The sequence below is a fragment of the Gymnodraco acuticeps genome, unplaced genomic scaffold (assembly GCF_902827175.1).
Source record: "Gymnodraco acuticeps unplaced genomic scaffold, fGymAcu1.1, whole genome shotgun sequence".
Lineage (NCBI taxonomy): Eukaryota > Metazoa > Chordata > Actinopteri > Perciformes > Bathydraconidae > Gymnodraco > Gymnodraco acuticeps.
In genome coordinates, this window is record NW_022991339.1 from 168,750 (window position 1) to 183,937 (window position 15,188).

At 40.9% G+C, this 15,188-nt stretch overlaps 1 protein-coding gene and 1 pseudogene across 1 annotated transcript; one reads left to right on the plus strand and one right to left on the minus strand.

Annotated features, from left to right (window-relative positions):
- Positions 1–307: 307 nt before the first annotated feature.
- Positions 308–3,526, plus strand: LOC117562648 (annotated as a pseudogene).
- LOC117562649 (lamin-A-like) lies at positions 3,474–15,142 on the minus strand. Its single transcript, XM_034240474.1, has 19 exons — positions 15,131–15,142; positions 12,744–12,846; positions 11,819–12,160; positions 10,499–10,792; positions 10,280–10,405; positions 9,815–9,939; positions 9,549–9,653; positions 9,268–9,372; positions 8,956–9,003; positions 8,552–8,665; positions 8,337–8,426; positions 7,829–7,933; positions 7,196–7,282; positions 6,938–7,030; positions 5,307–5,396; positions 4,922–5,083; positions 4,445–4,591; positions 4,107–4,214; positions 3,474–3,932 (listed from the first exon to the last, which is right to left on the minus strand). The coding sequence occupies exons 1-19, from the start codon at positions 15,140–15,142 to the stop codon at positions 3,783–3,785; spliced, it is 2,406 nt and encodes an 801-aa protein (XP_034096365.1). The 3' UTR covers positions 3,474–3,782.
- Positions 15,143–15,188: the final 46 nt, after the last annotated feature.

The following is a 15,188-nucleotide window of genomic DNA, read 5'->3' on the forward strand; positions in this document are numbered from 1 at the left end:
TTAATATTAGAGGCTGAGGCCAAAACTCTCATGTGAGAAAGACCACTTTACGTCTTGATGTGTAGAACAGACAAAAAGCATTATGACGGAAACATACATTTTAAATACATACAACTACTGACACAGAATTAAACACTGTTATGATGCGGTCTTTAAAATATGCAGTACCACGAGGCAGAATGGCCTGGGGAACATGAGGTTTGAAAGAGTACAAATTACCAGGAGATGGTCAAAACTGTCACAAGCAGACCTGGAAGGCAAAGTGTACGCCCTCTGACGTCACTCTACAAAGCAGAGCATCTCAGACATGAAGAGGAGGAGAGCCATCGAGACATCACAGAGGCAGAGGAGGAAGACTCACGACGGCTCTGGGTCAGGAAAAAGGTCTTTGGGGAGGAGCGAATATCATGTGAACAAGTCAAGTCGTGATGTGATCATCAACGTCTGAGTCAGCAGCATCACAGAGATGCATTCAATGAAATGTGCCCACAACTGAATGAGGAGTGATGAGGCTTCATCGTCATTCACAAACAGAGATCTGAAGAGTCTCAGCCTTAGACTGACCCAATGCAGGAAGCTGACCAGCTGCTGTTTGAGCTTCAACAAAGAAGGTGGATCTGAATGCTAGAGCAAGAATACACACATGAGAGAAGTGTGCTTCTAACTTGGGTCGGCCTGTTTCAACATGACCATAAGTTCATGCACAAAGTGAGTCATGTGTTTGTCTTGATGTTCTCAGCCACGTGTTCACTGTTAACGGTTTCATCTAGAGCTCTGAAACCACAGAGAGTCTGACCCCAGCCTCAGAAGCACTCTGCACAGGAAGAGGAAGTTCTCACTCACATTATGTTTCTGCGTCTCTCAGTGAGACGCTCAGACAGCAGGAAGACACCATGGAGGTCACAGCACTCTGCAGCCGACTGCGTGAGTCTCAGACTATACACTATTCACTTTTCACAAATACTAAGCATATTTTTTGCTAATAGAACATTTTCTCTATCTGCATATATAGTGACGTGTGTGATCATTCTGCTGGGTGCACATATTCAGAAGAGCTCTTTGCAAAGCTATGGTGGGTAGAAACTACTAAAGATTCACATACTCATGTTAATAGGAAATACCAGTGTGTCCGTGCATTGTGTTAAAATACATTTAGCTATATTCTTTATTAATCAGATGTTTTATTGTCTCTGTTTCTGTCCTCAGACGCTTTGCTCATCGTCACAGAGAGACTGCAGCTCTTTGAATACGAGCCCTTCTCTTTTCTCTGCGAGGGTCTTGGCTCTGCTCTGAGGGGGTTTAGGAACAACAATGAGTTAATTCAGAGTTGTTATAATATTGCTTCATCAACACTGAACTGCACCATTCAACAGGCCTATGATTCAGACAGCGGGGTTTACTGGTGTGAGGACGAGAAAGGAGAGAAGAGCAACTCCATCAACGTCAAGGTCACCAGTATGTTCATCATATTATATATGTTGTATTATACGTGTTATATGTGTAGTTATTTTACATTTCATTTGAATGTGTTTATGCAAGTACTATAATACACCAAAAGAAACTCCTTCTATGTGAAGACCTACTTGTACATTGATTCTGACCAAGTGTGTCATAAATATGCAGGAAGTGCACTGCCCCTTAGTTTTTTAAATATGTTGGGATCAGAACCCAGTTTTCAAAGATGAAACAATTTTGTATCCGAACATTTTAACGAAAACTGAATTTATCAATTAAATGATCAACTCAGGGAATTTTAAACAATATCAATCTCTATTCAGACGATACACTTCTCTATGTTACTATCTAATTTCTGATGTATTGATCATGTAGTTCTGTTTATTTCTGATATGTTCATTCAGTATGTGATGATGCCACATTTTACATTCACTGTATTTTCAGGATGACATTTCTTCCCTCGGTCTAAATCATCTCCTAATCTTTATTATAAATAACCACAGATGAGACTAAATGTTTGATCCCGATGTTGTTCAGGTGGCTCTGTAATCCTGGAGAGTCCTGTGCTTCCTGTGATGGAGGGAGAATCTGTGACTCTGAGCTGCAGGAACAAGACGACTACTTCCTCCATCCTCTCAGCTGACTTCTATAAAGATGGCCGCCTCATCAGGACCAGCTCCACAGGAAACATCACCATCCAAAGAGTTTCTAAATCTGATGAAGGACTCTACAAGTGCAGCATCTCTGACGGTGGAGAATCACCAGAGAGCTGGCTGACTCTCAGAGGGGAGATATTGCATTAAAGCTAACATTTGGGGGATTTATCTGGAGCTTCTGGGTTATATATATATTCACGTTGTGTTGTGTTTGCAGCTGTTCACAGAGAGACGTGTCCCTCCTCAGATCACTCCCTTCACGTCCTCCTCGTCTTAAGGACTGTGTTCACCGTAGTGATGGTGGCTCTGCTGCTGCTGCTGGTGGGACTGCTGCATTGTGGGAAACTCAGGGTCACACAGAAATAACTCATGTAAAAAGATTAGAGTTTGGTCATCAACACAATGAACACCACGAGCCGAGGACATGATCACTTTCTTCAGCGTTGTATCTCTTCTTCTGCTCAGGTTGAGTGTGAGGTAACTTCTCTGTGTCTCATGATGGTACGAGCAGCAGCTGTTAGACTTTCTCACACTCAAGACAAAGTTAAAAACCACAGAGGTACTGACTGACGCATGCATTTATTTTTAAAGGCGAGCTGAGGGTATGTTGTTCTGAGTTTTATTTTAGACTCCAGATACTTTCAGCTTCTCAGACATGTCTGTATAAATAAATGAATACATAAGTAAAGAGGCCTTCAGGGGGATTTATAGAAACAAGTAACTTATAGCATATAAAATAATTGTGAGGTTTGAACGTGGTAATACCTGCTAGATTGTTAGCGTGCTAACTTTGGCTTCTAGCTCAAAGGATGGCTGTGAGCCTCAGAGAAACAAGACATTAGACTGAAAGAGAAAAACTGTTTATTGGAACAGAAATCATGTCAACGTGTTTTCAGTCAACAAAACTAACTTAACTGGTTTTGGGTTCAAAACATCATATAATTAAAACATATCACCTTGAAATTAAACATTATCTTAAACATATTAAAAACATATTTGGAAGTTGGCCGTAAGCAATTATCAAAATTGTAGCATCATGTAAATTAAAAAATAAAACACATTTTTACATCTAAACTACATAAACTTGAATAGTGAATTATATTTTGACAATTTACACCGTCAACAATAATTACAAAGATCCGCCAAGATCTATTATACATTTGAAATCAGGTAAACAAACATTTCTTATAGTTGTTGAGGAAACTTGTATTTGATGATTTGCATTAGCTGACATTTTGTATTATTAAGAGTGGAGTTTTTTACATTTCATAAAGATATTTAGCACGATAAAAGAGTAGATTTAGTCAAATATAAAAGCAGTGGCAGCAAAATAAAGGCAGGTCACCTCAAAACATGTTTAAACTGTTAAATGAACCTGAATAGTCAAAGTAAAGTGTGTGATTCTATAAAATGAATGGCTGATCTCTGAGTCTTTCTGTTCCTGTGAATAATGCTCAGATATTTTATAACGTTGTAACTTTCTCTCATGGCTTTTTCCTGTTGCTGATAAATCTGCTCCGTCACTTCACACATCACAACACGAGGACAAGTTCAAATGAACTCCAGCTATTTGTTGCTAGGCAGGCAGTGAGCAGAAGTATATTTGTAACTTTTGATAAATGCAGGGTAAGATGAGCACAATGAGAGCAGGACAAAGTATAGTTAAAGTCTTTAAGGTATTGTCACACAGAGTTCATACTGGGTCTCTTGTTTGTGGTCGAAGAGGACGACCTGCAGTTTGTCTCCAGAGCTCCAGGACTTCAGGGCCTTCCACTTCAGCTCAGTGGGAGCATGATTGCGACCATGACCTTTAACCCACATCTGTAAAATACAAAGTCACCGATTTACAAACAGAATCATAAAATAATTAAATAAATAAAATAATAGTGCATTCTTTTTTAATATTCTTATTCTTTAACATATAATGAAGTGCTGAATGAAACAAATAAGAAAAGGGAAAATGCAACATAAAGTGAACAATCAAGAAGGACTCACAGTGACATCTGTTCCAGCCTTGAGTTTGAAAGATGGCGGAAATGTGTACGTGATGGATTTGTTGTTGTTAACCTGCAGATCTAACTTCCATATTCCCAGCTGTTTGTCCTGCAGGAGGTCACATACAGGGAGAGAGGGAGGGTGAGAGACAGAGAGACTAACACATGGAGGTGACCATTGAATTCACTTAAAACAATTTACACAAAAACAAGAGAAAAGGAATTCTTAAAGTTTAACAGGTCATTATGAGAGTTTGACGAAGAAGAATTAAAGTATGCTTAAATTATATTATTCACTCTCATACAGCACTCACACAGCGTTAATGCTCACAACATTACCTCAGTGGAAGAGTTCATGAGACGGATGTATTTGTGCTGTTGGTCGACCTCAATATTAAATCCTGGGTCTGAGGTCTGGGTGTTCGGGGAGAGGGGTGGTTCCACTGATCGAGAATTATCAGACCCTTCACAGTTTCCTGCGTCTGACTAAGGGGGAAACACACAGGAAATATTCATCCATCATCTTTGACTCAGCTGTTTGATCCCTGTGACACGCTGAGATCCATCTCATTTGGTGTCTCAGTGTGTTTTCAGGTCTAGTTTGAGTTGTCTTTGTGTCAAATATCAACTACTTGTAAATAAGATTAAACTATTTTTGAAAAAAACAATATAAACAATGCATCTTTTTGGTCCTTCACTTATTTCTCATTTGGTGTCTCAGATTATCTCTCAAGGTTAGTTTGATCACTTTAGCCTCCAAAACAAATCAATGTCTTTTGGAGAAGATGAAGTAAAGATTTGACCAAAATTGTCCACCTTCTTTGCAAATCCCCAAGCTTCCTTTCCCTTCTTCTCACGGGGGTGTTGGTTCCCCTTGGAGACACCATGTGAAGGAGACGAAGCACTGGGAGGAACTGTGAGCTTCAGGTCTTTTTCAGCGTCCTCTCTGCGGGTCTTCTCCTCTGGGACCGTCAGAACCTGCAAGATAAAGAGAGATACAGACATTTGAACCTTTACATTTTCTTGTCTGGGTAAAAGCTAGTTCCTGCTCTGCATCACATTTTCTCTCACAGGACAATCAATACTTTTACTGCTTCACAGTGGCATTTGAGTACAGTTTGAGTTGTTTGGTGTCTCAGTTAGTTTTATCACTTTGGCCTCAGCAAAAATTCTGTTTAACACAGAAAATAAAAAACGTTACCTTAGAATTCTTGTCCACCAGCTCTCGGGTCGATCTCTCAGCTTCCTCTTCTCTCAGCTTCTCGTTGAGCAGCTGTTTCAACAGGGAGGACTGAGGAAAAAAGGGTGAATGAGAAAATACTATACATAAATCTAACAGTAATCTCCGAGATAGGCCTGATGACCTTCATACACAGACAGTTGATCCAGTGATCCTGCTGTAACAGGAAATGTAATCTGTTTAAACTAAAAACATCAAAACAAATATGTTTCTGCTTCAGATTTCTAAAATATGATACTGTGTAAACTATTGATGTATATCTACGTAGATGCAATATTCCTTTTTTTTCCAGTGTTGACTCTCATAAAAGCACAACAGATGATGGTCACACCAAGTACTTTGCCGCACTTAGTGCCCAGCACTTAGTGCCCTGCACTTAGTACCCGGCACTTAGTGCCCTGCACTTAGTACCCGGCACTTAGTGCCCTGCACTTAGTACCCGGCACTTAATGCCCTGCACTTAGTACCCGGCACTTAGTACCCGGCACTTAGTGCCCGGCACTTAGTTCCCGGCACTTAGTGCCCTGCAGTTAGTACCCGGCACTTAGTGCCCTGCACTTAGTACCCGGCACTTAGTACCCGGCACTTAGTGCCCTGCACTTAGTACCCGGCACTTAGTGCCCGGCACTTAGTGCCCTGCACTTAGTACCCGGCACTTAGTGCCCGGCACTTAGTTCCCGGCACTTAGTGCCCTGCACTTAGTACCCGGCACTTAGTGCCCTGCACTTAGTACCCGGCACTTAGTGCCCTGCACTTAGTGCCCTGCACTTAGTACCCAGCACTTGGTACCCAGCACTTAGTGCCCTGCACTTAGTACCCAGCACTTAGTACCCGGCACTTAGTACCCCCATGGAACTAAGAGCCGATCGCGTTCACACCGGAATAAGTTCCCTGAGGGAAGATTACGCAAAATAAGCCGCTGACGTCACTTCTTCTTCTTCTGATTTGGGTTTACTGGCCGGCCGGAAACCACTTCACAGCGTATACTGCCACCCGAAGTCCCCGGCTGGAAGTCCCCGGAGTTGGGGAAGGCATCAGTAGAAGCTGCTTTCCGACTAAATCGCCATAAGTGCCGACACCTCCTCATCTCCACCGCTCCCATGTTTTTTTTTGTGTTGCCATAAGTTATTCTCTCTCCGTTGGTGTGCGGGGTTAATGCTAATGCTAATAATGCTAATGCCAGCAAATACAATGGCGGCTTAAAAAAACTTTTCCGAGGTTTACGGGCCGTGGTTTGCAATTCGCCCAGCCAATCAAAATTGGTACTTTTTTCTCCCCAGGATATTCCCACCTCTCTAGCAGGCACTACAAATGGGGGTAAAAGTTCTCGGAACTAAGTTCTCTTTTTGGTGTGAACGCAAAATTCCAGGCACTAACGGAACTAAACGGGAAAAGTACTCCGGTGTGAACGCGCCTATAGTGTATGTGACTCCTCTGTGTGTGTGTGTGTGTGTGTGTGTGTGTGTGTGTGTGTGTGGTTGTTTATGTCGTTGCAAATAAAAAAATTAAGTAAGAAAAAACAACGTCATTAATATCAAAAGAACTAAAAACCAACACATAGGTAGAAACTGAACCATCAATGGAAGATGAACCTCTTTTATCGTTGCCTCGAGTTCCTTTTGCACGTCTTCACTTTTCTGCTTTTCATCTTTCAGACTCTTGATATCAGCTAAAAGTGCATCCATCTGGGAGGAGAGATGGATTACAGAGAGAAGACACCTCCAGATACACAACCAGACATGAAGGAAGTGTGTGTGTGTGTGTGTGTGTGTGTGTGTGTGTGTGTGTGTGTGTGTGTGTGTGTGTGTGTGTGTGTGTGTGTGCGTGTGTGTGTGTGTGTGTGTGTTTACATGTCTCTTAAGCTGGATGATTTCTTTGTCCTTGCTGTCCAGGTGACTCTTTGCCTTCTTCAGCTCTTCATCGGTGATTTCCTCCAGCTAACCAACCAACCAACCCACACACACACGCACACACACACACACACACATACACACACACATACATACACACACACACACACACACACACACACACACATACACACACACATACATACACACACACACACACACACACACACACATACCATGTATACATCACTTCAGGGGACATTACATTGACTTACATGCATTTCCTGGAGACTTATCCTAACCTTAACCATAACCAACACATGCCTAACCCTTACCCTTAACCTTACACTTAACCTAACCCTAACCAAGTCTTCACCCTAATGTGTGTCATATAACTCGAGGCTCTTCAGCAGCTCAACTACAACATATATTGTTCTATATACTAGGAAGCACTTTAAACTGACTGTGTGCTTCACATCCGTCTTCCTGCAAACTGTGTCTGAATGAAGCTGACAGATATGTGAAGCAGCAGGAGCCTCTTCTAAAGGGCGCTGAACGTCTAGTTGATCCTGAACATGAGTCACTGCAGGACCTCATGCTGTGTGTGAAGGACTTTCAGTGGAGACGACAAACCTTTTTCTGCAGCTGCTCCTCCAGGATGTGAACGTTCCTCTCAGCTTCCTCCCTCCTCTGCTTCTCCTCCTCAAACTTCTGTCTGGACACCAGCGGCCGTTTTGACTGAAATACCGAGAGGCAGAGATCAGGAACATGTTGATAGGAGAATGTGACTCAACATGATAAGTATCAAGTATCAAAGCGTCTGACTTTGTGATTTTTTTCGGAGTACAGTTGAGAACAGAACAGAAACAACTCAAACCAAGTTACTTTGAATGAGCAAAAATCACAGGGATCCACATTAGAGCAGTAAAGACGAGGCAATGTGCCAACAACGAGAGCGGAGAAGACTGCAAACATGGAGGAAACCAAAGCTGGGTTTACGGTTATAAAATCTGATTAACGTGTGTTTTTAAAGCTTAAAATGGCTCATATCTTAAAAATAAACAATAACGTCGTAAGTACACTAAAACATTCAACAAATGTATTAATGATTATCCCCAGAGTGAACCAGGATGCTCAAAACCTCCACTTCCTCCTTCAGGGTCTGTAGGCTGGTCTCCATCCTCTGACCCTCCTCCTGGAGCTGCTGGACTTCAGCTTCCTTCACTTCAACCTGAGAGGAGAGAGAGAGACATGTTTTATCATTGATACCATTCTACATGTAAGGGCCGGGTCGATTAGTTACAGTTTAAACTCAGGACTTCAGCTCAGATTTCAGTAAAATATTCAAACAGAAACCTCTTTGGTTTTGATGTCTGTTCTCTCCTGTTGGGTCTCCAGCTTCTTCTGAAGGTTCTCCACTTCCTGTTCAGCTGTATCCTTCTTCTTCTGCAGTTTTTCTTGTTTGCTAAACTGGATTATATTAAGACATGTACAATGACCCGGCTAAATAACTAAGCATATTATATATAATATATATCTCTAAATTACTTAAATGTTGCTTTTCAATCAAACATGTTCTAGCGTAACTTTATTCTAGGTGGTTGAAAAAATAGGCTTCTGCTGGATATCAGCCTTTTAAACAGACTTATTACAGTAATGGATTCACTTTATGTTCTGGTTATAATGTATGTTGTACATTAGGAAAATGTATACTGTATATTTGATATATTGCATATTATATTAATCTCAAGCCAATTTACCAAATTATATTTGGTACCAAGGTCAAAGTCTTCTTGAGCTTTCACCAGCTGGGGGAAGGACATGTAGAGACAGATGAGTACCACATGAAACACTACAGCAGTGATAATGATAACATGTAAAGCCACAGTTACACTGAGTACAAACAAAGTAGCTTCAGTGCAGTGGGTCCTAAACATGGTGATGATTGAGTTCCTCAAACAGCTTCCTGACTGTCTGCAGGTTTACAGACGATCACATGAGAGGGGTCAATGAACCCAATGTCTCTCTCTCTATTCACATGAACATTAAAGTTCAAAGATGAAGACGTGAACCTCTCTGTTCTTGTTCCACAGATCTCCCTTCAGGCTCTGCAGCTCCTTCTCGCTCCTCTGTTTCTCTGCATGGAGATCCTGCAGCTCAGACTCTTTAGATTCAACCTGAAAGAACAGCAGGAAGATTAACATCATTTATTCACAGTCTAAAAGTAGGACAGTCTGGAGTTGGTCTCCACTTGGACCTGCACTGCAGGTTTGACCTTGTCTGCACTAAGGAGGACATTGAAAGAGACTTCAAACAGGAATCAATGTGTTTCATTATTGAAGTGGAGATGAACCTCTTTCTTCTTGTTCTGCAGCTGCTCTTCCAGAGTCTGGACTTCCTTCTCAGCATCCTTCCTCCTCCTCTGCTCCTCAAGCAGCTGCTGCTCAGATTGATTTTTCTATGAGAGGAACAGTCACGTTTCTTTAGTGATCATTTCTTAAGGTGCCACACAATGACACCTGTTTTCATGCATTTCTGGCAGATCCTGTATCTTGATGTGAAAGTCTTCCGTGCTTCTTGCTAAGACTTCACTTTTCATGTTGTTGTTTCTCTACTTACCTTTTTCCTCTTCTTTCTGACGTTTCCCTTCAAAGCCTCCATCTGCACAGCGTCAGGTTTCATCAGCTGTCCTCTTTCTCCTTCATTGAGAAACTGATCTTCATCCGAACGCTTTCTCTTTGTCTCTGTGTGAAAGTAAACGTGTGTTAAAAGAGAATTAGAGGAACTTTAGGAAGGGATCGAAGCACATGAAACTTTTCAGTCTAAATTTAACTGAACAATTGGTGATTGGTCAACAGCTTAGAGATGTCCTGCCCCTAGTGCTGGATATGCAAGTGTTACATAGTGATGTCACCATGCTCAAAACAAAGGGGTCCAATGGAGGCGTTTCAGGCAGGGGGGTTGGAGTTTGTGGGAGATATCATAGCCTTTGCAGACCATTAACATGCACACAGACCTGCAGAACATACAGCACTCAGCATAATAGGGCTCCATTAATTAACCAAACGACTGTTAGTGACTTACTGAATATGTGTTCTCTCCACAGAAAGAAGAAAGAAACAGCCAGCAGTAACAGAATGCAAACAGCCAAACTGACGGCCAGACCAGTAATGATGGAAGAAGAACTGGACTGGAGCTTAAAGAAATCCTCTGAAATGATAAAACACAGGGCATCACGGCATTTATGTAAAACTTGGTCTCTGATATTTAAACTAAAACATGTTAAATGAACAGTTTTTCTACCTGGAAAATGGATTTGCGTCTGTGTGGTGCGGGTGGTGTTGTGGTGCTGCACTCTGCAGGTGAAGCTGCTGCTCGGTCTCTTCTCCACAGTCACTCTGCTGCTGACAGTATAGAGGTCATCAGGACCTCTGACTGTCTCTGGAGGTCCAGCAGAGAGGAGCTTTCCCTCAGCGTCCAGCCACAACACCTCAGGCTCCGGATACCAGCCTGCAGACTCACACTGCAGCACCACTCCTCCGCTCTGACCGTCCAGCCCTGATAACGTTACGACTGGTGGGCGAGCAGCAGCTGATACTAGGAAAGAAGAACAGAGTGTAAGAATACTTGAGAGTTATTACAGACATCCTAACCAAGGAGAGCTGGAACAATCTCCTCTTTGACTTCAGGACAGCAGAGAGTCTCTGTCAGACACTGAAAACCCACCTGCTTTTACGGCACCTTAGAGAATAAAACCCAGAACACACAAAGAAGGTAAAGTTCTCGAAATGGTTTAGCTTATTTAAGGCTAATGCACTTGCAGGTAGAATTTAGGAAAACACTGTTAGTTAAGTGTTTATACAGATGACACCCAATTACATCTATCAATCAAGGTAGATGAAACCATTGAATTAACTTAACCTAAGCATGCCTTTAAGGACACTTGGAATACCAGCTACTATTGGATGTTAGACACAAAACTGAAGTTATTAAACTCTGCTCCAAACACCTAATCTAATCATATACTTGTATGGATCAGTTGATTAAATTAGTATATTGTTTCCTGCTATCAAACACAAGAGAAACAACCAATGCAACTGCAGGAGTTTTTGCACCTGTTGTAAGTTGCATGAAAGGATTTGCTTTGGACTACAACTAAATATACAATTGGTGGAACAGCAGCACCTGATGCTGTGCTTGAGGAAACAATGGAAGTTAAAGCTCATATTTGCATCCCAAAAATTATGTAAAAGTAAATACACTAAAAGGTTTCTCATAAGACGAATCTTGAGTTAAGCATTTGCTTTCTGTGTTTAAACTGCGTTCAACCCATTATTAAAAGTTACCCTAACCCTAGGAAATATTATTTATCCTGAAATTGAATTGTTTCCCAGTGTAATGGCTTTTTGCTTTGACAATAAAACATGTTTTGTATAAAGCGGTGACTTATACCATTTCCATACAACCAACTACAATCTGATACTCTCATCTTTGAGCGCTAGACTAGAGTATTACATTATCAGAGTCTTTTGGAACACAGAGATATAAATACAGTCCTTTCCTAGAGATAAAAGTCGGCACATAGCAACACATGCACCCTGAACACATACATTGTGAACTTACCACAAACTAGTGAAACAAAAGCTTGCCGGTCCAGTTCAGGAATGAAACATCTGTATTTCCCCTGATCGGAGAGTTGTACGTTGGAGAGTTTCATGGAAATGTTTCCGTTCTTCAGCTCATCGGTGAACATTGATGTTCTTCCCTTGAATAACTCGTGTTTTTTATCCACCATCTCGTGACCAAGCCGCATCACATGGACGAATCTGGGGTCCATGTCGGGCCTCGTCCACTCCAACGTCAAATCGGCAACATTTACCACCGGCACCAGATAACACGGCAAAATGATGTCACCACCAAGGTTTGCTACTATTGGCTGATATGAGCCAATCAGCTGAGACTGACCTGGGAAGATAAAGGAAGTACATTTTAATCTCTTCCAATTTAAAAATGTTTTCAAATAAACAAAAAAAAGTAATTGTACTTGAATTAAGACAGATTTGGATCTTTTGTATGTGTGATAGTAGAAAGTATAGATGGACCTAAATGATGGTAGCTCGAGTGTTCGACACATAGTATTGACATATATTTGGCGTATTTTGGAAAATAAAACCATAACCACCAATATATTGGAATTCAAGATGCCTGTCCTCTCTTTTCAGGATTTAGAAAGTCTTGGCAGTAGACAGTAGACTAATCAGAGAGGATTTGACAGAGAGTGTGGTAATGGACTCATTGTGGCTGTTCCCTCGGCAGCATGAGGCTCTTAGTCCATTTAGTGTCGAGGGATCTTTAGTTAATTATCACTCCTCAATGTTCTATGTAACAAATATACATTTGTGGGGATTGATGAGGGCTAAGCCAACAAGCTAAACTCAAACTATATTCTGCTGTTAATATACATTTAAATGCGAGTTTATGGCAAACATAAACTTCCTCCTTCCACTTTAAAATATACTTTTAAAGCTTGTATTTGTGTGTGAATTACCTCGACAGTGGTGTGTTAGGAGAAGAAGGAAAACCAAAGCACTGAGAGCTCTGAGAGGAGTTTTGAGGGGCTTCCCGTCTGTGTGGAGAAGCATCATGGAGAGCTGGAGATGAACAGAGAACAGATGACAGTGTGAACTTCCAGCTGAAAACATATCTTAAATTGTTTTTTATGTAAAACTTGGAAACAAGGCTTGTCAGAAAGATATCTGATAGTCATTTAAATATAAAGTGAAATTCACATTTGGACTTTACTTGTACTGAAAGCTCCGATAAAGAAAAAGTAAAACTTTGCTGCCATCTTCTGTGCTTTACATATAATTACACACATTCAATGTTTCCTCATGTCCTCTGTATCAAACACAGCCTACTTAAGAGAGAACAGCTTCACTTTTCTGTCATCTTCACTTCTGTGATGTCAAATATTCTATAACTATTAAAAAATAGTCATGTCATTGTGTGTCTGTCTCTACGCCGTTCAGAAAAAAATGACATTATACTTTCACTTTAGTAGCTTAAGACTTCAGTAGTGTTTTAAAGCTGCCATTATTGTTTAGATATTTTACAATATTCTAAATAAAGACTCTCTGTACACAATGACCAGTTTATTTAATTGTATTGATCTGTAAATATGGTTAAGATTTAACAATCAAACAAACATTTCAGAACAGTAGACTATAAATCAATGCAATTATAACCAATGTAGAGTCGAAACACAGACTGAGAGAGGGCAAAACTCAAAATGCAGACCCACTTTTTTAAATAAAATGTTAGACGAAGACCACATACCTGTTGAGTGTAGCACGTCTCTTCTCTTTGTCTCCTGACTGTCGTAAAATCTGTAAATCATTAACAGGCTCATGCAGTGTATCATGTGAAACAAGTAACGCCTAATCATTTCTTTATCATTTTTCTCAGTGTGCACATTTCTCTGTAACAGCAAGAGAAATGTTTTGCAAAAACTGTGTAATATATTCAAGTACAGTTCAAATGTTTGCACCCTATTGTTATCAGAGTTTCACCTTGAATGTCTCTGTTAACCAAATCTGAACTTTGGACTCACTCAGGTCATACATTAATACGTTCTAATACAATTGTGGCAACTGTTGAATAGGTCATCTTCATTAAGCAAGATTAGAGGCCTGATCTTTTACTGCAGGGGGCGGGACTTTCAGTTTTATAACATCTGTCAGACTTTATTTTAGTGTGTGTGTTTGATTGGCAGATAGATCTGGGAGTTAAATAGATTGAGGTGAAGAGAGATTAAAAATAAAGATGGCAGGGTTTTATATATCGGTAAATATTTTAGAACACACTATAAACCAGGATTTGGACAGGCGGATATTTAAGAGTCTCTGCAGGAGGACGAGCTGCAGCTGCTGAGGCTCTACACACCTGACTCACAGGACTCATCACACACACCTTTCTGCAGAACACTCTGCCCCTCCATGTGAGGTCGGCCCAGACCCTAGGGGTTTTTAAATCTACTCTTAAAACACACTTCTTCTCCCTGGTCTTCTAGTCAGAGCGGAGCACGACTCCTGACTTTTCCCTGTGTTTTTTATATCTGTTATAATGTATTGTCTTTTATTGTGATTGTAGTAATGTGTTTTTATTACATGTACTGTACAGCACTTTGGCTCGACCAAAAATCGCTTTTAAATGTGCTTTATAAATAAAACTTGATTTGATTTGATTTGAAACACACACACACACAAACAGCACAACCACCAATTTTCATGGTGCACGACTACAGCTCCTGAGGGTGGAGATCAATAGGAGGTTTCCTAAAGGACATTCAACATCCGAAACCTGGTTTTACTTTAAATATCAACCTCTATCTACAAGAACAATTTCCAGCCACTTTAGGCTTTGAAATATTCTTCCGTGTTTTTTTTCGAGGTTGTTGTCATCCAAGACATCACCTTGAAAATTCAAAAAAAGAAAATGTGTTGTTGTACTGTAAATTCAATAATATAATGGATATCATAACAAAATGAAATTAGTATTAGAAATATCAAAGTTGTGTTGAAGAATTTCCCTTGAACACCTTTGCAACCTAACCTAACCCAACCTAACCCAACCTAACCTAACCTAACCTAACCTGACCTAACCCAACCTAACACAACCCAACCCAACCTAACCTAACCTGACCTGACCTAACCTGACCTGACCTAACCTAACCTAACCTAACCTAACCTAACCTAACCCAATCTAACCCAACCTAACCCAACCCAACCTACCCCAACCTAACTCAACCTAACCCAACCTAACCCAACCCAACCCAACCCAACCTAACCCAACCCATGTTAAGCCTTACAGCTTTCACCTTGAATTAAAAATGGATGCAGTGTATTTCCTCCCTCTGTCCACCAGATGTCTCCACACTCTCAGAGCCATGTTGAACTCCTCACTTCTCAGAGTGCAGTCACATGACCCTGGTTCA